Below are 23,942 nucleotides of genomic sequence, written 5' to 3'. Positions count from 1 at the left end.
TATTTTTTTAATTAAAAACTTAATAATTTTAATAACTTCAAATAACTTAGATTTTGAACTTAACTTCATAACATAAAACAGTTTGTAGACCAAAGATCCATCTAGCTTCTCCTAGGGCTTGTGTGGATGCTTCCGGAATAGTAGAAAGCAGGACAAGGGAGTAGTCATACTCTGCAACATGTACTGTTTTGCATCTCCGTTGCTTCTGGGTCATAGCACTTGGGCTTTGTCAGAGAAGAAGGCCAAGTTCCCATCATCAACTAAAAAGAGAAACTTCTTTGTTTAGCTGGGTAATTCATGTGAGAGGATGACTAGTTCCAAACATACATATTTCTAAAAAGAGAATTTTTAATCCTAATGAGTTTCTCATGTGGCTTTACTGTAGCTGTACAAAAAGACTGTCTGTCTAGAATATCTAGATTTTGTTCACCTCTCTTAGGCTGACTCTGGGCAGTGCTAGATAAACTGATGCAGATGCAAGTGATTAGGACTGTAGTTACCATCAGCAGTAGCTTGTATCTGCTTGCACTGTGTCCTCTCCTTTAACTGGGTGGGGGTTATTGCCCCTCAGTTTTGTACAGTAAAATATTTCTCATTAACCCAACCTTTTGCCATTTAGTTAAGTTAGAGGATTTATTGTTTTGGGGATTTCTGGGGTGTGGGGAGGAGTCTTGCTAACTAGTGAGCTGACCTCGTAAACCTGAAGATTGCTAATTGATGTTTGATTTCCCAAAGTCAGTAGTGGCCCACTTGTCTAACGACATCCTTGCTCAACTCATTTGAAGTCAAATTATGGGTCTACTACCTGCTTGCTTTCTGAGGGCTTACGTGGTCAAGTGATGAGTTAAAGCGCTTTCCAATCATCTCAAAAGTGCTTGAGAAGTGAAAGATAAAGTTAATGGTAACAGTTATTTTTCAAAAAGAGGATAAGTATTTTCAGATATTTTGCTTTTTGTACTCAGGCTGCCAAAGACTCAAAGTAAAGATGTATTTCCAGTAGGGATGAAATTACATGTAGAAAGTAATTGGCTTAAAGTCCAATATTTAAGTACCTAAATGAAAACCATTCGTAGGAATTGTTTTTCATCTGTCGCTCTTGAGGCTTTTGTTACTGATTGCTTAGCACACATACTTTCCATCATATCATTGGAAGATTTTCAAGATAGTATATAGTGTTTTAGTATACTATTAGTGACTGTTAATGGAGAGCAATTAAGATGTCCTCTGTCTTAAAGAAATGGCGTACAAGCATCTTGCATCTTTCAGTAACAAGTCATCTAGTTTAAACAAGCTCAATCAGTTTGATTTTCCCTTCCAGATCTAGGACTTCCTTTCAGTCTGTTGTTCTGCTGCTCAAGACCCATCTTTCAGATAATTGCATCAACTGACACATGCAAGAGTGTATGTGGCCTAGAAAAAGAACTATGCAACTTGTCACTTAATGTATACACACACAAAGAATGAGCAATCGCTGAGCTTAATTATAATTCTTTCCCTCCCAAGTCTTCCATCCCAGTTTGAGTTTGTTGTGGCTGGGAATACTTCAGTGACATCCTTTATTATTAAGCGATTATATATAATAAAGAACTATTTAAATCCTTAACTGTTTTGTTGTTGCAGCAGTTCATACAGTACATAAACATCCTTGTGCAAAGTATACTGAATCTGGTGCAGTGTGCAATGAAATTTAGTAAGCCTACTATCTTTATTGACAGCATCAACAAAGAGAGCATTGTGGATGTAGAAGGCGTTGTGAGGAAAGCACATCAGAAAATCGGAGGTTGTACTCAGCAAGACGTTGAGCTGCACGTTCAAAGGGTAATTTTTTGAGAAAACTGAGCGCTGGTTAATTGGTAGAGAAATTATCTGTCCTATCTAGTCTGTCTTTTTACATTTATAAACCTTGTAAGTAAGCAGTCCAATACCAGAGAAATATACTGCTTTAAACTACGAACTTCAATATATAGTACATAAACATGAAACATTCCTGTTTTTAAAAGATTTGATTTTTACCTGCCACTTGAAGTACACTAACAAGTAAAATAGAGAATCTCACTGGAACAATTTGGCTAAGAGTGCTTGTCATTTTGTTTTGATTCTTAACTGCAGCAAGTACTGTAATGCAAGACAGAAGTTTCTTCTATATCAGGGAGTTACAATCTTCCCCTTAGTGAAATGGAGTGGAAATATATAACTCTCAGCTAAAGTAAAGTACTGGCTTAACAATAGGGGAGCTCTTGAAATCTAAATTTTCCATAGCTTGTTCCATAGGGCTGGAGGAAGCGTAGCTTTATGGTTTATTTAAATAGAATGTGTATTTAAACCTTTATGCAGTATATTCTTCATCTAAAGGTTTTCAGCCAATATATAAACTGTATATTTACAGTACTACTGAAACACAGTCACTTCAACAGTAGAGTACAATAGCTATTATAGTTGTAGTAGTAAGGTAAATTTAAGTTAACAGCATTATGGAAATCATGCACCTATGACTAGCCTGTATGTCAAGGTGCCTTTCTCTGCCTGTGCTTTTTCAGTCAAATGAATTACCAGTCTGAAATGGCTCTTTCAGCTCCAGTTAGGTGGTAAGTAAAACAGTACTTTAACAACAGAGAGAATGAGATGATCTGGCTGCAAGCTGAACCTAAAACTGTGAAATCTTGTAGTTCCATACCTGACATTAGGCTTGTCCTGTAGGCAGTGTGTACTTGTTCAACTCAGTGGTTTTTTTTTACTCCCTGGGAAAAAAAATCTTTCCAAAGGAAAATCAGATTTAAGCACTTTGAGTATTATTGTGAGAATGCACCCGTGTATCTTGGCTATATGAATAAAATCACAGTCTTCCAGCTAACAGCCTATGCAAACACTGTTTCATGTTTATGCCAAAAATATCCTTTTGTAAATCACACCTCCTTTTGTGAGCTGAAATTCATGTTATTTTTGTTCTTCTTTCACTTTCAGATCTATGTGATCAGTTTAGCTGAACCCCGACTCCCCTTACAGCTGGATGATGCTGTTCGTCCAGAAGTGGAAGGCGAGGAGGTGAAAACTTTGCATCTTCAAATATGTTTTCCTATATCTGTAATTGAAGAAAGGCATGAAAGCCTGGCATTTGCTTTGTGCAGTGCTTTTGGGGTTTTGTTAGGCTTGCATTTTACTTCCCTTATATTTCTCCAGAACTATGTTAGAAATTTCTATAGATTTCTTCTCTACTGAACTGCAGTAGAAAAACAAAACCAGAGGGCTTGAAGTCTTGTGTTTGTGTTGTTGATCCTCTTAGCTGGTTTCTGTATGTGACCACTGGGAAGTTATACCTTAAGCCTTGCTACACTGGCAGTTTATTGTATGATCTTCAGACTGATCTGGAAGTTCTGAATTCAGAAGTAACCCTGTTGTTTTTTTTTTTAACCAAAAGATGTTTTTCTCTACTAATCTTTTTTAGGTGTGTATATTAATTATGTATTTTTTGCACAACTGTTTAGGATGGAAGAGCTACTGTAAACCAAGACACAAGACTGGACAACAGAGTCATTGATCTGAGGGTAAGCAATATGCTTTATGTGCTTACCTGCAAGCATTGATTGTCCACACCACTCATATCCATGAAGTAATAAAGCAGTGGATTTGATGGAAATGTTTTGTTGGCCAGAGGGAAAACTAAACAATTTTTTACTAAACTAAACGTGTTTTTCAATTTGTGAGTGACATTGTGAGGACTCAGTTTCATCTACATATGGACATGCAAACAACAGAAAAAAAAAAAAAAGAAGCAACTTTCCTGACATTCATGAGAGAATCACTTACTAGTCGTTTAAAGGTGAACATTTAGAATTTGGCATGTGGCCATCTACAGCAGTTCGTTTTTTTTTTTTTTAGTCAAAGGTGACTGAATAAAGACAATTTGGAGACATTTCTTCTCAAGTATAGTACCCGAAAGTGTAGTAAGAGCTCTGTTTTGAAATACAGGATGGAAATTTTGAACTTAACATATAGCTGAGGTGCTGTAATCCATCTCTTGCAAGTGAAATTGTAGCAGGCTGTCACACCAGTCTCATTGTTTGTTTCTTCCACAGTTTACCCATTTTTTTTTTCTATCTGGAATACTTTTCTTTGCAGCTTTCTGCTAGTTAATATACTTCCCAAATACTTACTGTTTCTGATCAGCAATAAAAAAAATTGCAGAACTGTTCTTTAAAAATTAAAAATAGCAACACTGAATGCATAATTAACTAACTGCAGCCCTGTTGATGTGACTTTTTCTGGTCACGTTTGTTTTTCTCATACTTGGCTCTCCATGATACAATTTTAATTAGCTTTTCATTGACTGATGAGTGTGCTTAGCTTGTTTTTATGGTGTTTCTAGTACTGCCTTCAAAATTAGGATTATGGTAGCTTCTCAGTAAACCAATCCATGGGCCTGGGAAATAAAAAAGTCATTTATTTATTGGAAAATGTAGAAAAGTTCTGGGACTGAGGTGTTTAAAGCATTTGAACATACGATCTCTATTTCAGCAACTAAAACTACTTGTGCAAATTGTTTTATTTGGATCAATGCTAATGGCTTTTCACCTGACCTTATCATGTGTGATACTTAGCAACTTCAATTTGTAATTACTTTTCAGGATATTTAGTATCTCATTATATATTTTTTTTTTTGTCTTTGTTTTAAGTCTTTCACAAAAAGAATTCTGTACTAGTGAGAAATATTTAAAGGATCATCACATCATGGTGATGGTAAGGCAGTTTTCTAAATTGAAGGTAGAACTCTGGGATCTTAAAAAGTAAAGTTTCACTTGAGCTTCTGATGATGCAGAAAAATGCTGAATAACAGGCCAGAGAAACTTAAGAAAACTCTTTAAATGAATGAAATACCTGTATGATAAACTGAAAAGAGCTTTGAACCCTGAAAAGAAGAGAGAAGTAATACAAATGGATATAACATGAAAATAATAGCTGAAAATAATGGCATGAAAACTGTAAGTCAGGTGAGAGCATCTGTGGAGTAAAACCTGAGAAGGTATCTAGTAATGGAAAAAGAAGGAAGACTGTAATGCCAGAGTAAATACAAGAGATGAAACAAAGAGATGGGCTAAAATTCTTCCATCCCTAGACATAGCCAGTAGTCCAGCAGGACTCTCCAAATACTTCTGATGTATCTGCCAATAAATAAGTTGTCACCAGTCTACTTGGAGGGTACAACTTCTGACCTAAGTGGATCCTTCTTTTCTAAATTATATGATTGTAGACAATTCTGATGTTTGGGGGACATGGCTTAGTGGGTGCTGTTGGTAGTAGGGTGATGTTTGGACCAGATTATCTTGAAGGTCTCTTCTAACCTTAATGATTCTATGATTATATGGTACATATATTATATGGTACATATAATATATATAACATATATTATATGGTACAGCCTAACCATCGTCAGTATCCCATTTATTCAGCAATTACTGTTTGGCCCCTCATTTTGAGGTCTGAACCTTAACTCTGTCTTCTGTAGAAGTCATTTTTCTCCACATTTCCAACAGCTACTGGATAAAGGTGCTAAACAGCTGTTTCTTTTCATGCTAAAAGGGAATTCAGATTAAATTTTTACTAAACTGATGGAAGGATGAAATATTAAATTTCAGAGCCTTATATATGTCTTGTTCTCTGCTTGTTCCTGTGGCTGGATGTAACCTGGCCACAGCTTCCCCTTGATTAGGCTTAGTTATCTATTCTGCCTTCCTTCTACGTGTAGAAAAAGTTCCCGTGTCTGCCTGTGTCACATTTTTGTGTCTTCTGTTGCTTATTTCATTCTTTGTTTCAGAACAAAGGTTATTTTGGGTAGGCTCATGCCTGATCATATGTTTGCTTTCTCTGTTCTGCAGGAGCTATGCTTGTGCAAAAGAGGATTAGAAGTATTTATGTGTTACTTTTTTTTTTTTTTTTTTTTTAAGGGGAGAGCTGAATAAGCAGAAAAAGTGTTTAATGCAGAAAGGGAAAATCCCAGTGAGAACAGAGGTACTAATATATATGTGCACATTCAAAGTACTGTATGCACACAAGCAAGGAAAAGAAGTCAGTTTATCCTTCAAAATAACTTTAAAAGAAAAAAAAAATTCCTGACAAGTAGTAATTGATTTTCAGTGATTTGGTTTCATAGACTGAAGCTGTAGTACAAGTGGGACTTCAGAGAGCCCCCAGTGTTTCAAATGCACTGCGTAAGTTACATTCTAAGGAGGATTAGGCATGATGTATTAAAAGCTCACAGGGGTATCTGAAATCATTGCTAGCTACTTTGTTCCTCCATACCTCTTCTTTCTAGTATCAACCAAATCATGGGCGCCAGGGAAGAAGTGTTAACAGAACAGTTTTCTGATGGAGATGCTGTGATGATCTGTGCTTGCAGGTGCGGGAGGAAGTCCAACCACAGACGTGCCATCTAGTTCTGGTTTCCTTAGCGCCCCAATTTTTTAAGGAAGAAGGAGGTCATTGAATATAAAAAATAAAGATACTGATTTAAGAAACTGAAGATTTAAACTAAATGCATGTACCTTGGCTAGACATGGACTAAAAAAATCCTTAGCATGGAACTAAAATTACATTTGTCCATTTAATACAATCTTTAAATTACTTTAGTAGTGATTTATCTAATCTTAAGTAGTGATTAACGGTAAATTCTTTGGGTGGGATGAAATAATGATGAAGAGGAGCTGTGAAGCTTGCATAAATGAAAGGAGCTGGTTTTCAAAAAAAAACCACAACAACAAACAACAGCTTTCCAAGGAATGATGACTTAGGTAGACTCTTCCTGATGAGTTAACTCATAAAATACAGATCCCATAATTTTAGAGTTAGAAAAACTGAGGGTCTAGTGTCAAGAGAGATGGTGTGAATGAAGAGGAGTCCTTGTACAGATCAGATATCCTTTAACTTAGCCACAGGTGACTGTGAGGAAACTGCTGCTGACCTAAGTATCCGTTTTTCATGATATCTTAATGGAGTTCAAGTATTTGATTCTGTATACATTTCCTTTATAGCTCCTTCTTGGAACAAGTCAAAAAAGTAAACTGGAGCACTGATGGTATTTTTAAATCTCTACTTTCTGCTGTGCTAAAGTTTGACTGCAGTATTCAGTGACTTATCATATATGTAAGAACACCTACAGAAATTGTTAAACAGACATTTCATGAAGATTAGTGGTAAGCAAAAAGCAATAAAGACAAGGCATCAAGTGAAACACTGTTTTTTTGGATTTTGCTTCTTAGTATGTCTTGCTCTGAATTAAAAACCAATTCAGGTTCATTGGGTTTTAACAGTGTCCTGACTGATGTCCTTGCTCTGGCTTATTTTTTGATGTCCAGCAGCGTTTTTATCTTTATGGTATCTGTCTGCATTTGGCTTGAATTATATGCATTTAGTGGTCCTGATGCTATAATTATGTCTGCTAATGCACAGCTCACTGAGACCAAAGCATAGTCCTTTTAGAGTCAATATTATCTTGTTTAAACTGCTCAGGGTAGTGCATAACCATTAAACCTGTATGTTTAGTAGTTTATGGATGTCAGACTGTTATGTGATAGTGCGGTTCATAGATCTTAATGTAGTTTGGTTTTTCAAAATACTTGATTACTTTAAGCTTGATTTCATTGTGTTGAATTCAATTTACTCATTGCAAAAGCTGTAGTTTTCCTGACTGACTTCAAGCTATAATGAACAACCTGATATACAGCTTGTTTTATTGTGTGTAGTGATTTGGCTGTGATGACATAACACACTCCCAGTCTCTTAGGCAAACTTCACATTCATATCTTTCTGTTGTACTATAAACTGATACTGAATCTGAATGAAACAATTGATTTCGACCACTTAGGATTTACCTTAAGTAACAATCTTTTAATCCTGGTTTCCTAGCAAAATAATCCTGGTTTCCTAGCAAAAACTTTATTCCTCACATATAAGATAAAGGATTTGGGAAATTATCTACCTTATTTAAAATAATGTATGTTATTTGAAGCAATAGTTGACATTATTTTCCCTTTTTGTTTAGCCCACAGTATGTATTAGTGATTGTGATAGAAGATAGGTAGCTACAGCAGGCAAACAAAAATGTAAAAAGTGCAGAACAAATTCTGTGGCTGATGTGCGTAAAAAAAAAATTCACAGCTTTGCACATCTATGCCTCAGTCACACCTCTTGGAGATACAATCATGTAAGGTGTTAACTGCCCTCGATTCTTCTGAAACATATTCATCTCTGACTTACATAACTGCAATTATTTTAATGCTGCAGATTGTGTTAAATAGAATTTGATAATTGTTTTTATAGTTGTACAGTGTTAAACTACTCTGTTCTAATACCATTTCCCTTTATAGCATTTAAATACTAAACACAGTGAAGTTATGATGAAAACTTGTATTTCAGCACTCATAGAATCATTAAGGTTGGAAGAGACCTCCAAGATCATCTGGTCCAACTGTAAGCTATTGTTAGCTAAACATCTTTTCTGCTTTGATTATTAGAAATAACAAATTTTCTTGTGAAATAAATTCTGCTGACCAAGTTTAAACATCAACACTGTTAACAGCAACAACATTTAAGTGGCATAAGTTTGTTTCAGTTTCTGCTTCACACTTGAAGGATCATTTACTGTCTTTGTCATTGTCTCAGATAAGAATTTCCCAGTATACAAGGGGAAGAGTTTGTATTAGAGTAAACACCACAGGAAAAGAATGCCATAGTGAAATGTTGTTTGAGACAAAGGTAAAAATCGATTCGCTTTGACAGCTGTCTCTGCCTTCAGATTGTTATGTTTGCAGCTAAGTGTGGTATCTCAAATGGGAACTGTTACCTACCAGTATAACCAGACGTCATAACACACATACCAGTGTCTCAGTTCAAGACAACAGCATGAATTATTTTCTTCAGATAAATTTAGTCTCTTTTTTTCCCAAACATTCCAGTGCAGAGGACATAATTGGATCCAAAAAAATTGCTTTGTGTAGACACATATTTAAAATCTTTGGAAAGTTGTAGTTTGAGGTCATCCATTTGACTCCACTGCGTGTTGATAGATGCAGTTCTTTAGGAATTTATCTCAAATGTCTTCTTGGCCTGTTTAATTCTTGCAAGGAGACTGACTGCAGGATCATATACTCAACAGTTACCCTTCTGGCAGTCTCTGAATGAATGAGCACTGAAGGTCAGCTACCTTTGGTAGTAAGAAGAGTGGTCTTGTCAGATGTAATTTGAGGTGTGGAGAATTGCTGCTTGTTCTTTTCTTGGTCTATAGTTAAAGTAAAAGCTTCAGTGTGTCCAGACCAGTGAATTTGGCTGTTTTCATAAGCATTATTTTTGAAGATAGTTTATCATTACAGGTGGGATTGGGAAGGCAGTGTCTTTGCTCTGCGTCCTCACTAAGGCAAAGGGTTGTTACTACCTGGCAAAGTATTGTTAGTAGAGGTGTGTCAGCTATTTACCAGCTGTGTTTTTGTGCACACCTCTAGGCTTCAGAGCAAGTAATTGCTCTCAGATTGGGCTTAGCACATCACCATTTCTCTTTTTCCTGAGAGTGTATACCTTAGTACTATTCCTACCTGCTCTGGCACGGAGCTGGTGCTGGTTCATAAGAAGGATAGAGGAGTCGTCGTTGATGACCTGTCTTAAGTAATTGTTGCACGTTTTGTTTCTTACTTTTTTAAAGTTTGTCTGCTTTATCGAAAACTGTATTGGTAAACCCAAATGTGACTGTTTGGGTTGTAATCTCTTGTAAAATCTCTTTCAGCTTCTAAATAGGAGATAGTTAAATAGATATACGCATATGTAAAATGTGTATTTATTATATCCCTTTGAATCATTTGGGTGCTTTGATATAACGCTACCATAAATTACACACCCAGCTTGGGCTACCTTTCTGGTCCTAGCATATGTCTGACTCTGGGAGACCCGTGGAAAAAAGGTGAAAAAGTTTGAGGGTACTTTTGTAACTGTTGCTCAAAACCTCATTTCCTTCATTTTGAAAGCAGTGGGAGTAGTGGCTGTGGTTAATGCTATCAGACAGCGAGAGCTGCTAGCAATTATTGACTAGGCTCAGCCCCTTACACTCCTGAGATACCAGTCTGCTAAAATTGCAGATAACTCCAAATTACTACAAATATGCAGTATTATTACAGTTTTCTTTCAGTTTTTCAGTTAGGTGCTGTCTTCATCTCCCAGAGATGATAAATGTAGATTTATTTCAACATATCCACTAACTGACTGTCTAAATTTGGGTGCTTATGTATTTTGTTTTGACTGCGTTCTTTTGTTTTGTGGTTTGGTAGGAGTCATGTGAAAAAGCCCACAAGGCTCTCCTTACCCTAACTGACAAGTAGGGTACCTTGCAGAAAGGAGAAGTAAACAGTGCTGTGACGCAGGTTGTCGTAAAGAAATGTTTTCTAAGTTGTTTGCAGGAATTCGTTAGGTTCTGTCTACGCTTGTAGGCTGCTAACTGCCAGTTCTTAAATGCTGCAAGCACAAAATCAGATACGGGTTCAGTGCTGACGTGCTGCAGTGCTTTGAGCATTTGCTAAGGGATTTTTTTTTTCTTCACACTAAAACCCATGAGTGTTCAAAGAACGTTTAGTGTAGATATTTGTTAACCAGATAAGTGGCTTACCTGTGTCATGTGCATAAACAAGTAGAAGCTGATCAGTTCAGGTTTTCAGCTAAATGTACTTCTGAAGTAAACTTGGAAAGGACAGAAAAACTGCAGTTCATGTGATCAGATGCTACGTGGACTGTTAAATGCTGTTGGGGGTTCAGACCTTCTTTTGAGGATGTTTTTGTGCCTGTGTCATATGTGGTTAGCACGTGACTGGTTTTACGTGACAAACATGTATTCTGTAGTCTTTAGTAGGCACAAACATTTTGACCTTATGTAAGTAAGGGCTTTGCTCTTATCATGCATGGTATATTGCTGCAACTGTTCTAGCTCAGTGTGCTGAAAGCTTTTTAATAAGTTTAGTGTTTTTATTCAATTTTTTACCATAAAACCTTTATTTGCAGAAGCATAACTTATAAATCAGTGTTTAAATGTTGAATTGACCATAATGCCTCCTTTATAACAGAATATGCTGTAAACTGAAATGAGGAGTTTCTGTTGTTTCCATTACTATTTCTTCTTGTGTATTAAATAATTACTAAACTGCACTTTTCTCTGTTTAAGCAAATACAACAGCCTACTGTTCCTAAGAGAATAAATGTAGTTTATATTGTCCTGACAGCTGTCCAGAAAAAGCAACAGAGTTGGGAAAATTAAACTAACTTAGGATTCTTTATTTTATCTTCTCTTTATAGACCTCCACCAGTCAGGCAGTTTTCTGCCTTCAGTCTGGTATTTGTCAGCTTTTCAGAGAAACTCTCATTCGCAAAGGATTTGTGGAAATTCAGACTCCCAAAATCATTTCAGGTACTGTATATTTGATCCAGGAGCTATAGATCTGCTTCCTTTATATTTGCTCAGTGTACCTCTCTGCTAAAAATTTGGTAACTACTCTATTAACAAAAAAATAAAATTGTATTTCTCATTTAGATAACAAACAAACAAATTTAGACAACCTAACAAACAAAGGAAGTATGGAAGTTGTTCTTTGTTCTTCTCCTGTCTTTGGATGCTAAAAGTTTGATAAGACAAATTCTGTATATACCTGACTTAGGTATTTGGCAGTACCTTTAAAGTTTTAATTTGTTTAAATATGGATGCCTGATCATATACATTGGTCTTCAGATCAGTGTTCTTAGTGTTGAGTCTAAAATTCCATTCCCAGTATTGAAATAAAAAATTCTAAATTAGACTAAAAGCAGCTTGCATCATAAAGAAGCTACAACTAACACACCATGGTATAACATGATGCCACTGTATAAAGTGTGTCACTTCTGTACCGATGAACAGATGGCTGGATGGAGGATTGGTAGTATCGTTTTCCTGTTAGTATGGTCCAAAGGTTTTAGCCTGACTAAAAGTCTGGCTGTGTTGATTTTGCTTCTGATTCTGTTGCTGATCTGTTATATTGTCAAAATCCCTGATTTACAGGTGGATGTTTTTTCTTCAATCTTATTGGTGTGCTTTTAGATGTTATTGATGTCACTAAGACATGTAAAACATTACTGGAGGGCAGAATGTTTGTATTATTCTCATTGTATGTGCTCATTGTATGCATTCCTTTTGCCTACTGAGTTTTACACCTCTGTATTTATATTTTTGAAGACAGCTCTTGATTGAGATGAAACCAGGACTTTTTAAGAAAATTCATTCAAGCAACTATTCTTACAATATGGAAAGTATCATTGAAAATAGGATAACTTTTCCTACAGAGACAGATGAATATCATGAAGTGTTAAAGACTCCCAGGCAGCCAGTTTATTTACCTAGGACCTTTGAGGAAGTGTGCTATTCTTACTGTGCAATGTACCATTGAAAGCAAGCAAGCAAGCATGCATCCTATTGTTTGAATGACATGATGTTTTTAAAAAATAACTAAGTTAAATCAATGCAGTCCTTACTAAACTTTGAAGCTACATATCAAGTTGTTTTAAGATTTGAGATTTAAAAGGTTACCTGTATTCAAAAATAACGAGTCACTGAAACTATTTCAGTGGGAGTAGTGGTGATGAAAGAAGAAGATTAATTATAGTGGAAAGGCTAGTAATAATAGTAATTAGCACTTTGTTTAGTGTTATCTTAACATAAGAATCTTCAAAGACTATTAAGTAATGTTATTCTCTGATGCACTTCTGTCAGTATGGTAGGAAGCTGTAACTGGGAAATGGAAATTGACTCAGTTTTGGTAGGCACTTCACAATTAGGGGTTCAAATGCACATGTTCTTGGCTAGCGTTCTCCTGGTAACTTCCTGTGATAATTCTCTCAGAGAGAGATAGCTTTATACCTTTGGCAGATGTCCTCTGGTAAATCTAGTTTGGGCTCTGAGATAATATTAGTGCCTTCAGACAACTCAGACATTTGCCCGGTCCTCTGTTAGAAAGGACGGTCCTGGCAAAACAGGATGTGCCTCAGATCTCGGCCTCTGCAGTTAACTGTCTTTGAAGCTTGCATCGCTGATAAAGATTGGTTTCTACAAAAATGTTGGGCTGCAAGTAGATGTGGTGTGGTATGAGCATACGTTCTCTGCCATCCTCACTAAAAGGTGAGGGTGAGGGACAGCTGGGAATAGTAACATATTAAACTCTCTCAACTCAATTTGCAGATTTGCAAGACAATGTCTGACAGTCCTGAGCTGCAAAGCTTCCCTTAGCATTAAGAAAGCCTATCTTTTTCCTCTTTACATGCTTTGTACAAAAATCTGCTTATCTTTAAATGTATGGCTATCAGTTTACCTTTTTTTTTTTTTTACATTTTTATTTTAATGATTAAGCATTTGCTTTTCAGCTGCCAGTGAAGGAGGAGCCAATGTGTTTACTGTATCATACTTCAAAAGCAGTGCCTACCTGGCTCAGTCCCCCCAGCTGTACAAGCAGATGTGTATATGTGCTGACTTTGAAAAAGTTTTCTGTGTTGGGCCAGGTAAGAAACATAAGAAATTCATTGGCTTATCTATAATATAACGTTTGCAGTGATGGCTTTTAGCAGTTACAAGTAAGATATCACATAACTTGAAAGTCTTGAATGCTTTCACTTAATATGGTTTCACACACCAAACACAAATTTCAGTTGGGGTGACAAATGAGAATAAAGTTGACGGGGAGGTTGCTGGAAGTATAACAAAGATGCTGAAATACAGATGGAATTGTCTTCTCCAGTGTCTGCTGTTTTCTGGGGAGAAAGAATAGAGTTGCACTGGAAGCTAATAGTATGATGGAGAACTTGGAAGAACACTGCAATTACTGAAGCCATAGTTTGCTATTAAGCATGCTTTAGTTGCCCAGTAGCAAGCAGCTAAAATAGGCAAGCTAAGTTTTATGTACTTCAGATTGCATATTAACAAGTACTTATCCCTTGCTCTTGTATATGTACCAAACAGCGTTGTTTTGAAAATGTGTACTTGTAACTGGGCTGTCAGTAAATAATCCAAATTTAATATTTTCTTGTCTCATACTCTGACTTTCTCATAAGCTGATAGGATGTTGCCTATCAGGTGGCAATAAAGCATCTTTTGCTAAGACCTCAAAGACAGGTTTAAAGATATGTAAAGTGAAAATGCTGGAAAACAAATCAATAACAGCATGTAAAACTGAAAAAAAAAAAAAAAAGCAAGTAATTCAAAAGACCTTAAATGTCTCATTAATTACTAACACGGGTCATGTTTTTTAGGAAGGCATGTTTATATATCAGACTCATATACCTGAAAAAAAAAATCATACATTCACACATACAAGTATGTTTCCTGTGAAAAAGGTAGTTTTTAAATCTGAGAATTGTGTGTGCCTGAAGGCTCGTCTGTTTTTCCCACTTCTGTCTGTTAGTGTGACAAGAGGTACTACCTCTCTGCAAGTCTTGTCTGTCTTGCATCCTTTGACCACCACAGCTACAATAATGCTGTCACTGTTGTTAGAAATGATGCTTTGAGGCAGCTAGTTTTCTTCTTGTTTCTCAGTAAAAATTGTTGTGTCTGGAGACAGCATTGTCTGTGGTCCAATTACTGATGTGTTTGATTGTCTGTTATTTTTTCAAAACAGAATTACAATTTCAGGTCAGTTAGAATTTCTGTTTAATTTTACAGTTTTTAGAGCTGAGGACTCCAATACACACAGACACCTGACCGAGTTTGTTGGTCTGGATATTGAAATGGCTTTTAACTATCACTATCATGAAGTGGTAGATGAGATTGCAGATACCATGGTGCAGATATTCAAGGGACTTCAGGAGAGGTAATGAGAACATTTTCCATTTCATGAGCAACTTCATTTGTTTGAAATCTCTTGCACTGTGTTATCAAATGGGTAAGCATTTTGTCCTCAGCCTGTCAGAGAATCAATCACTAGTAACCTGATTTACAACAAGAGAACTTCAAACACTGTTGTTTTGCTCTTAACCATTTCTTTGTACTTGACTTCAAAAGTTTGCTAAAACTATAGGCCAGTACATTGTCTGTTTTTAGCTAAACTTGAATTTCCTACAGTATGCCAGTTTGTGCCACAAAAACTTGCTGTTCATTGCTGAATGGGCTTTCTAATACAAATGATCTATCATTAATGTAAAATATGCTTCCTGTTGTTCCACCACAGGTAGACTGATTGTTCTGTTTTGAAATTAAGATCAATATTAACTGTTTAAGGTGGCTTTCCTGAATAAAATTTATTGTAACAGCCCACGTCTTTGCCATGACAGCAACAAAAACTAGTTTCCATTATTCATAGTCTAACTCATTAAAAAGCCAGGCCAGAAGTTTAGGAAGTGGTTTTCATTTGCTTACAAGTTAGACTATTTTGCCAGAAGAAATGCAAATCTTTTCATCAGTCTAGAAAGAAATTTCTCTTTTATATTTGAAATAGGGTATTACTTAAATCAAAGGAGAACTCTGCTAAAGATTACAAATGAAAGGGTTGGTTTCTAGATGTATTAACTGTGAAAATTTGACCTAGTCAATTATTTCTTACAAAAGGAGTAAAACAGAAGTAATAGTAAAATATTAACACGTATATCATTGGATTGCATGTGAAACATTTGTGAAACATTATGTGAAATGTCTCATTGGGATTATACAGAATTTCTCCAGGAAGATGCTTTAAAAAAGTTTTTTATGTTGCAAGAGGGACCTCTTGTGGCAGACTTGTATTCTTCTTGTATGGTCAATGAAAAATCATTATTAGATACGCTTCATAATTATTTTGTATTTTGTGTCTATTCTTGTTTTCTTCTGTGTAGATTCCAAACTGAAATTCAGACGGTGAACAAACAGTTCCCATGTGAGCCATTTAAGTTCTTGGAGCCAACTCTGAGACTGGAATACCGTGAAGGTGTGGCCATGCTTAGGGAGGCTGGTGTTGAGATGGGTGATGAAGATGACCTGAGGTACTTTGGCAATGCCCAAATGTGTCAGTTGAAGTTAAGGTTTAAATCCTGTACTGTGCAACTGAGCCCTCAAGAAGGAACTGCAAAGTTTGAGAGGAATAAACAGCATTTATATCCAGATCACTTGACAAATAAAGGAATGGATATGGGAGTAGTCCTTTCTCTTACTGTAGGCTATACATATAAACTCTGAGATTTAAAAAAACAAAAGTTACAACATGAAGTGAGAGGAACTTGAACCTTCTAAGGTTAGAAGAAGTGCTTTTTTTATATAACAATTGCAGTCCTTCATGTGAATTGACGTATGTATTTGGATAGGGTTAATCAAAAAGATTCTTCAGTCTTAAGGTCTGTCTTTTCGGTAATGCCTTCCCATTTCCTTTTTCCACCCCTGAGGAAAATGGTTAAGCAGTTGATTGCATTCCCATTGATTGGCTTGAAAGATGGTTTTAATTAACTGATTATATATAGATATTTCTGAAGATGCTTACTATGATAAAACATTTCTGTTCTTTCCAATAATATATCCGGAACCATTAGGATAATATGTGATATTACAATTAAAGGAACTTTGTGTCAAAGACATTTCAGTTGTAAGACCTTGCTATAGCAAAATAATTTCCTCGCTAGCTGCTTACAGCATTTCTCACTGTGTCTGAAAAGAAATCATTGCACAAGATATATGCCCATATAAAACAGATTACACAAGTATTCAGTAATATGAATACAGTGACTAGAAAGTAGCTATAATAAGAACAAGAATATTGTTAGGTATCAGTTAATTTAAGGGACTCCTGGGACCCATACGAAGTACTTAGGAACAGAAATAAATGTACTTGATTTCTGAAATTTGTTTGTACAATCCAAAACACACAGAAACAAAGAATACATTTTCTGAAGGACAGACTGCAGCAAACCTGTAGCTTAATCTTTTTAGCTTTATGAAGTATATAATCAGTAAAAGTTTAAATCACTTAATGATAATGATGATAATCTTTTTCAGCACACCTAATGAAAAGCTCCTGGGACGCCTGGTAAAGGAAAAGGTAATGATTATTTTAGAATAAATATGTTTGTCATTGAATCTGAAGCCTGATATAATGGAATCACTGGGTACATATAAATGGCTACTTCGTGTAACTTAATTTCTTACACACTGATTAAGAAAACAGTATCAACATGCAGAAGTTGTGAAGGATTTGTGATTTGCATAAGCATTTCCTAATTGTCTGACTGCATTACCATTTTGTTTTTGCCATTTTAATCTACCAACAGCTTTGTCTTTATTAATAATATATTCCAAACCATTTTCAATATTTTACTATTTATGTTGAACATACCAAACAGGATAGTACTTCTGAAAAAATGTTTATTAGGATAATTAAAAACCAGCAGAACGGATTCTAAGTTCTTCAGGAAGAAAAGTGAGATCTTGGGAGAGGGGGCTATTACTTTGGCAAGATGTTTTGCTGCTAAAAATTCTTAAGTTCATGATAGAAGTAGTATTGGGACATGGATAAATAATATACTACTTTTATTGACAACTGATTTTTGAAGATAATACTGTCAAACTTATGCAAAGTTAATGGAATTTTTTTTTTAAGATTTCAAAGGTTCACTGACTGTGTGTAGTATTAAATTGTTCTTCACTTTGTTTTCACTTTTGCTAACTTCTGAAAATCATCATCTTTCAGTATGACACAGACTTCTATATACTTGACAAATACCCTCTTGCTGTGAGGCCTTTTTACACAATGCCAGACCCAGTAAACCCTGTAAGTAAAGTTCTTTGTCGATGTCTGTGGGGGTTTCTTGAAGTTGAAATTACTCTGTATAGGGATAACTTGACAGAATAGATAAAGTATTTTTATATGATCTGCTGTTGTAATTGAAATTGTAGTAACAAGAGTAGGTCAGATGTGTGTGGCCCATAAAGTGTTTACAGTTGCCCTTCACCAGTGAAAACATACGAGAAAGAAATACATATATATAGCTGAAATTGGAGGAGCTTTACTGAAGAGATCTCCACGGCCACTAGAAGAGATCTCCAGTTCCTCCATCGCTAAAAAGAGACAAAAACATTCTTTGAGGGCAACAGACATTTCAACAGAAATCCACTTTTTTACATTGATAGAAAATTCCCCAGTTTATTCCAGAATCCAGAGTAAATATGTTTACAGCATCTTTTGCTTGGATTACTGCCTGCAAATGCAATGTCTTTTTCAAAGTGTGTGTGGATGAACTTTTGTTCTTTTCAATCGACTCCAAACTAATGAAGGGAGAAAATATACTCTAATTCCAGGGCAGACCCACATACATTGTGCTGTTACTACATAGCTTTGGGTATCTAAGTGAAGTTACTGAGATGTGTGTATTTGCCACCTAAGGATGAAGCAACTTTAGATGGGAAATAAACTAATCTTTGTCTTTCCAGAAAAACTCTAACTCTTACGATATGTTCATGAGGGGAGAAGAGATTTTGTCTGGAGCTCAGAGAATTCACGATCCTCAGCTGCTGACAGAAAGAGCTCAGCATCACGGCATTGGTAACAAGATAAACAACTTAAAGCTCAGTTTAAAAGATTATAAATTGTGATTGGATTAGCTTTGTTTAGAGGAAGAATTTGGGGCAGAATTTAATATGTGGTGGTAATGCTAAAATCACAACACTGTTTCATGCATAATGTTGATCCATCTAATTATTCAACCATTTTAATCTAGAGTGGTGGTATTAAGAAACTAATTAGTTTCCCAGCAACACCTTGATGAAAAGGAATTGTTTCCAAGGGCTTTAGAGAGGATGTAACACAGGAAATACCTTCAATAGAAGGAGGGTAGGCAAACAAGTCTCATTCTGTACTCTCACAGACTTCTTGTGGAGTACTCCAGCAGAGTGGTTGGTTGTCCCTTTTTTATATCTTGAACTGAGAGCAAATAAGCAATAAGTGATGAAATTTAAGGACAAAGCTGACTAATAGTAAAAGGGTAGAAGAGTAAATTAGGTAGAGATCGGGAATGTAAAGTGTAGATTGAAATTATGCTTTCAGTGGATAGTGAAGTGAAATGTCAAGAAGATACTAGCAAAAAAGGAGTATCTCTCACTGTAGCATGAGAGAAAAACAGTTATTAAATCATTACTTTCTCATTGCAGTTTATTCAGGAATTCACTAGTTTCCATAAATTATGACAAGCTTAGCTCTTACTCAGTTCCCTGATTTAAATTATTAACAGTAATAGAATAAAATTGCTACGGGCATAACTTGTAGACGTTGCTGGGTAATTTATTTGCACTTTATGAGTGAAACCACACTGTTAGTTTTTAAGTCACCTTGGTAGATTTTTTGTTTTGTTTGCAGTCCCCTAGTCACTTATATGTTTCTCACCTGTTTAATGAACCCCAAGCCAAATGCGCCTTTTTCTTGCCTAGATCTGGAGAAAATAAAGGCATATATCGATTCCTTTCGGTTTGGTGCACCTCCACATGCTGGTGGTGGTATAGGTAAGTATGTTTATTTTATTATATTCTGTGTTAGCCTGACCTTAACTTAAGCTGTTTAGTCTCTGTCAGGGTTCAATATAAAATTCATGGTAGTAGTCTTGTTAGCAAAATGTGTGGAAATGTTTATCCTGAGGAATTTAAGGAGAGAAGGTAAACAGTAAGATGTAATGGCAAAAAATAATGGCAGAGTGTGCCAAATTTAAAAGGTAGGTGATCACAAGAGAAAATACACTGATTTATTAGCCTAGCAGGTCACCTTTGAATTTTACCAAAGAGAAAAATGTAAGGAGGCAAGAAAATACTGCATTATGTATGGATATATCACAGTCTACTAATACCAGAAGCCACTGGTATCTCAATGCATTTGATGAAGCTGTTGTGCAGTGAAAAGAAGCAAGTGATTGCTTCTGTCTTTATTCACTGCAATTTGACTGAATGTTACTGATTAACTTCGGCTGATGCTAATAGTTTCTGCAAAGGTATTGATGTCTACAGCCTTCCTGTCTTGGTTGTGAGCATTTTACATACTAAAATGAACAAAGAGTTTTTTCATATCTTAATGATAACAATTTTCACTTATAGACACTGCTTTCATTAGCAGAATGAAATCTCTTTATGCATGTAGAAATAAGATACTTTGTTAGGTCCTGAGCAATATGCACAGTGAGTTCTTTGATTCAGTCTTTCTGCGTTTGCCTCACTGTGGTAAGGTATGCTTAATATATTCCTGGCACGTTAAGAGAACAACCTCCTAAGTATGCCTTTAGTAAATGCGTTGAAATGCAATATGCATTTGGGACAGCTGTTTTGAAATACTTAAAAGATGTTAGCATCAGTGATCATCAGCATTTATAAACAATCCCCAATCATTTAGGCCAGTCACAACTGATATTGAGGAGGCTGAAGCTGTGTCTTTTCTGCAGTGTAAATGCTCCTCATCACACATCCCAGAGGCCAGGCCCAAGTATCTGCCAATCCAAAGATGCTGTGAGAATGATCACTGTTCTCTAGTTGTTTTAGCTGGAAACTGTAACACAGGGGGAGCAGCGTGTGAATACGAGTAGGCATCTGGGTTTCATGTCAGTGTGGCTGGGGTGCATATCTAGCCCCATGGATGTGGACGTCTTTACACGTTTTTCAGTATGCACAAACCTCTTAAGGTTTCAGGAAGAAAGAACACAATGACCAGTGAAGTATTTATTATCTAAGATCATCTAGTCCAACTTTTAACCTAGTACTGACAAGTCCACCACTGTCTAGACCATGCTATTGAAGACATTAGTCTTTGGTAACACTACTACGTGAAGCTGGCTGTAGCTATAAAGTACTTCTTAAGGGTTTTGAAGAAAAGACTTACTATACTGATGTGTGTTCTTTTCATTTGTTGCAGGGCTAGAAAGAGTAACTATGTTGTACCTAGGGCTGCATAATGTTCGTCAGACCTCCATGTTCCCACGGGATCCCAAACGACTGACACCCTAATAAGAGCTTCTGAAAATTTGAGGTGATTTGCCCTGAGAATATGATTGTGAGCATATCTGTTGCTACTGATGAACCTGTATTGATCTAAGCATTATAATATGCAATAAAAGAAGATCATCTCATTTGCTAAAGTGCCACAATAATTTTTTTTATCCTTTGGTATTTATTTAAAAAAATATTTTAACAGATCAAGACTTTGTATTGGCAACTGCACATTTTTAATGAAAATGTGATACTTTGAGCTAGCGTTCTAGTGTCACATTAAATTGTATCAAGTTTCTAAACATTTAAATAAATTATGCAATAAAAAAAATCTGCATTTTTAACTCATGTCACTAAGATTTAATATTCTGGAGTACAGAAGTGGCTCAAAGCTGAAATAGCTGGATGTTTGCAATTCAAAAAGCAGGAGGAAACCAGCCAATTGTTAATTTACATGAGTGTTAGGTAGAGAAAGCAGGTGAGAAGTGGAACATTCTTAACAAAAAATCTTAACAGATCGCAATAAATCTCTCAAAATAAATTAGATACGATATCTGTCTTTCTGGTTTTTGCTTTATATCCTCACAAGATAATCATGAATCGTTAATGTTGTTTTTGAAACAAACAAAAAAAACCCTGATGTAATAACTGTCTAAAGTTTAAATTTATTTTTTGTATTTTTTTTTTTAAGTTGTATAGAAGTCATGCCCATTCTTTATTTTGTTACTGTTTGAGACTGGATAGGAGGTTATATACATTCATGGGATGCATGATGGATATATAATATTCTCAGAAAATGAAAGGATGGTGAGTTTGAGAACAGGTCACGTGTTTGCATGCCCCTATGACAACTAAGTAAATCAATGAGGATTTCATATATCTATTGCCAATGAAACAAAAGGAAATAATGTAAGCAAACCTATCTTATTTTTTTCCATCTATAAATGCCACAAACTGTTTGAAAGTTGTACATCTAGAGAAATTGGGTGTTTCTCTGAGTCAGAGTACTTCTAAAATTCTCAACATCCCTTTTCTCAAACGAATCACCTCCTTGAATCTCCTCATTTTGCAGTGGCGTGTAAACCTACTTCTCTTCCTCCTCCCAACCCCAAAGATACGCCCTGCATTTTGTGAGGAACCACTTGGAACTTCATTTTATGTACTTTATCCAAAGGTTGTTTTTCAAATTTAAAGTGTTTAAGCATCGACGCCAAAGAACAAAGGATTCCATTCCATGCCTGGGCACTACAATACAGTTAGTCTGATTTTCATACATATCTGTGACTCCTGACTTAATTTTTCCTTAACATTTTCCATGCTAAAGAGTTTTCCGTAGGAGGTGTAGTTCAGACAGTCTGTGTTACTGTTGCTACCTTGATTTTTAAATGTCAGAGAAGTCATATATCGGTTATGCTACAGAAAGGTCACTGAGGCTGTGTATAAGTTGTGTAGAATTTCACAAAAGGGCAAATCATCTTTTGCAGCTGCCATTGAACAAGACTTAATTTTCATGTTTTGTGACAAGTTCTCCATTATAAAACAATCATTTTAGGAATACTAAAGGTCAGTTTGGTAAAGTACTGGAAATGTAAAAGTTAAACTTTGTTTAGAAGTCACACAATTCAAAGAATAACACATTTTACAGCTTTGCTTGTAAGTGTTCTGCAATTAATTTACTATGGAATCTTCCCCAAATCATTTACTTTCATTTAAAATGTTACAGTGTACCCAGTTGTACTTTACAAAGCTAAGTGGCTTATAAGTACAGCTTATCTTCACAGACTTACTACTGATGAATCCAAGTTTCAAAACAGTTGTTTATTCAGCTAAGCCAACTGGAATTAATTTAATTACTTTATTTAATCCAGAGTTGGTAATGTATTCCAGATTGGAAGCACTTCCTCTTAATACTAAGCAAAATTACTGGCTTACATTTCATGCCAACAAAAAAAAATGTTCTGAAGATTAAGTCCATTGCTCTAGATGCAGCAGCAAGTTTTGTACAAATGCTCCTGTAACAACTGTGCTTATCCCAGTTCTGTTAAGAGTTATTCAAGCTCATGTTTTAGTTTGATTTATTCACAGTAGCTGCAAAAGAACTCGAATTTGGCTGGAGGCCCTGATTCCTTTGTATGCAGAATTTTTTAATGCAATTTTTCATAGCTAACTGAGAATAATTATGATCATAAATCAAAATGCAAAAATGCATTTGTCCTGGATGTCATTTAAACAGGATACATCAGTGCTGCACAGTGTTAGAATTTGGTTAAAACTCTCCAAATCGTAATTCAGAACTACGTCGTGTTTTGATATGTAGCAATTGTGGTTTGATAGTTCTGGAAAACCTGTGTAGTCGTTTATTTGCACTATTTCTGGCTGTAACTTTTTTCATTGATGATGTACAGATGAAGATAATAATAATTATGGTACAACTTTTTAAATACTTAGGAATAAAAATGATAATAGTAAGGGATAGCCAGGGAGTCTTTGGTTATCAGCTAACACCAGAAAGCCTTAGTTTACTACTGCAGTTTAACTACAATATTTTCCTGTGAAAACCCATCTGTGTCTGAATCTGCCCACCAGGAGTGAGGACTCAGGCTAGTTTTCTGGAAGTCAAGTGCAGGACTGATTGCCAGTGGCTGTGCGTTGCTGGTGTGATGCTGGTGCACCATCGTGGGGGCAATTGGTACCCGCTTTGGTTCTTGACACGCAGCAACCCTGCAGCAGAAGGATCCTTCTCAAGGCTGGATGAGGTAGGCAGCTGATTATTCTTGTTTGCATCTATAGCAGCTATACCAAAGGCACACTCATACCCCTTTGGGTCCTTGAACTACCCTCTTGGGATAGTGCCAAGGATATGTGGGGCCTCTAAACTGGCCACAATAGGATGCTTTTGCCACTTGTTTCCCGTCCAGCTCACCTCAGTTTCCAACACAGACAACAGCTGTGATCCCACTGTCACTCCAGAAATCCAGCCTCTTGC

At 36.0% G+C, this 23,942-nt stretch overlaps 1 protein-coding gene across 1 annotated transcript in view; it reads left to right on the top strand.

The window, feature by feature from the left end:
* The window catches only part of DARS1 (aspartyl-tRNA synthetase 1), a 39,538-nt gene extending 18,031 nt beyond the window's left edge, over positions 1-21,507 (top strand). The window contains exons 5-16 of the mRNA XM_027461333.2: positions 1,716-1,818; positions 2,962-3,042; positions 3,483-3,542; positions 11,320-11,431; positions 13,411-13,545; positions 14,702-14,849; positions 15,847-15,993; positions 16,997-17,039; positions 17,688-17,768; positions 18,428-18,539; positions 19,421-19,492; positions 20,883-21,507. Coding sequence (XP_027317134.1) covers positions 1,716-1,818; positions 2,962-3,042; positions 3,483-3,542; positions 11,320-11,431; positions 13,411-13,545; positions 14,702-14,849; positions 15,847-15,993; positions 16,997-17,039; positions 17,688-17,768; positions 18,428-18,539; positions 19,421-19,492; positions 20,883-20,974 — 1,186 coding nt within the window. The 3' untranslated portion in view covers positions 20,975-21,507. The remainder of the gene's footprint in view (positions 1-1,715; positions 1,819-2,961; positions 3,043-3,482; positions 3,543-11,319; positions 11,432-13,410; positions 13,546-14,701; positions 14,850-15,846; positions 15,994-16,996; positions 17,040-17,687; positions 17,769-18,427; positions 18,540-19,420; positions 19,493-20,882) is intronic.
* The last annotated feature ends 2,435 nt before the right edge of the window (positions 21,508-23,942 follow it).

The sequence above is a fragment of the Anas platyrhynchos genome, chromosome 7 (genome assembly GCF_047663525.1).
Source record: "Anas platyrhynchos isolate ZD024472 breed Pekin duck chromosome 7, IASCAAS_PekinDuck_T2T, whole genome shotgun sequence".
In the NCBI taxonomy this organism is placed as follows: Eukaryota; Metazoa; Chordata; class Aves; order Anseriformes; family Anatidae; genus Anas; species Anas platyrhynchos.
The sequence above is the reverse complement of the archived record's forward strand: the minus strand, read 5'-3'. Positions and strand labels throughout refer to the sequence as shown.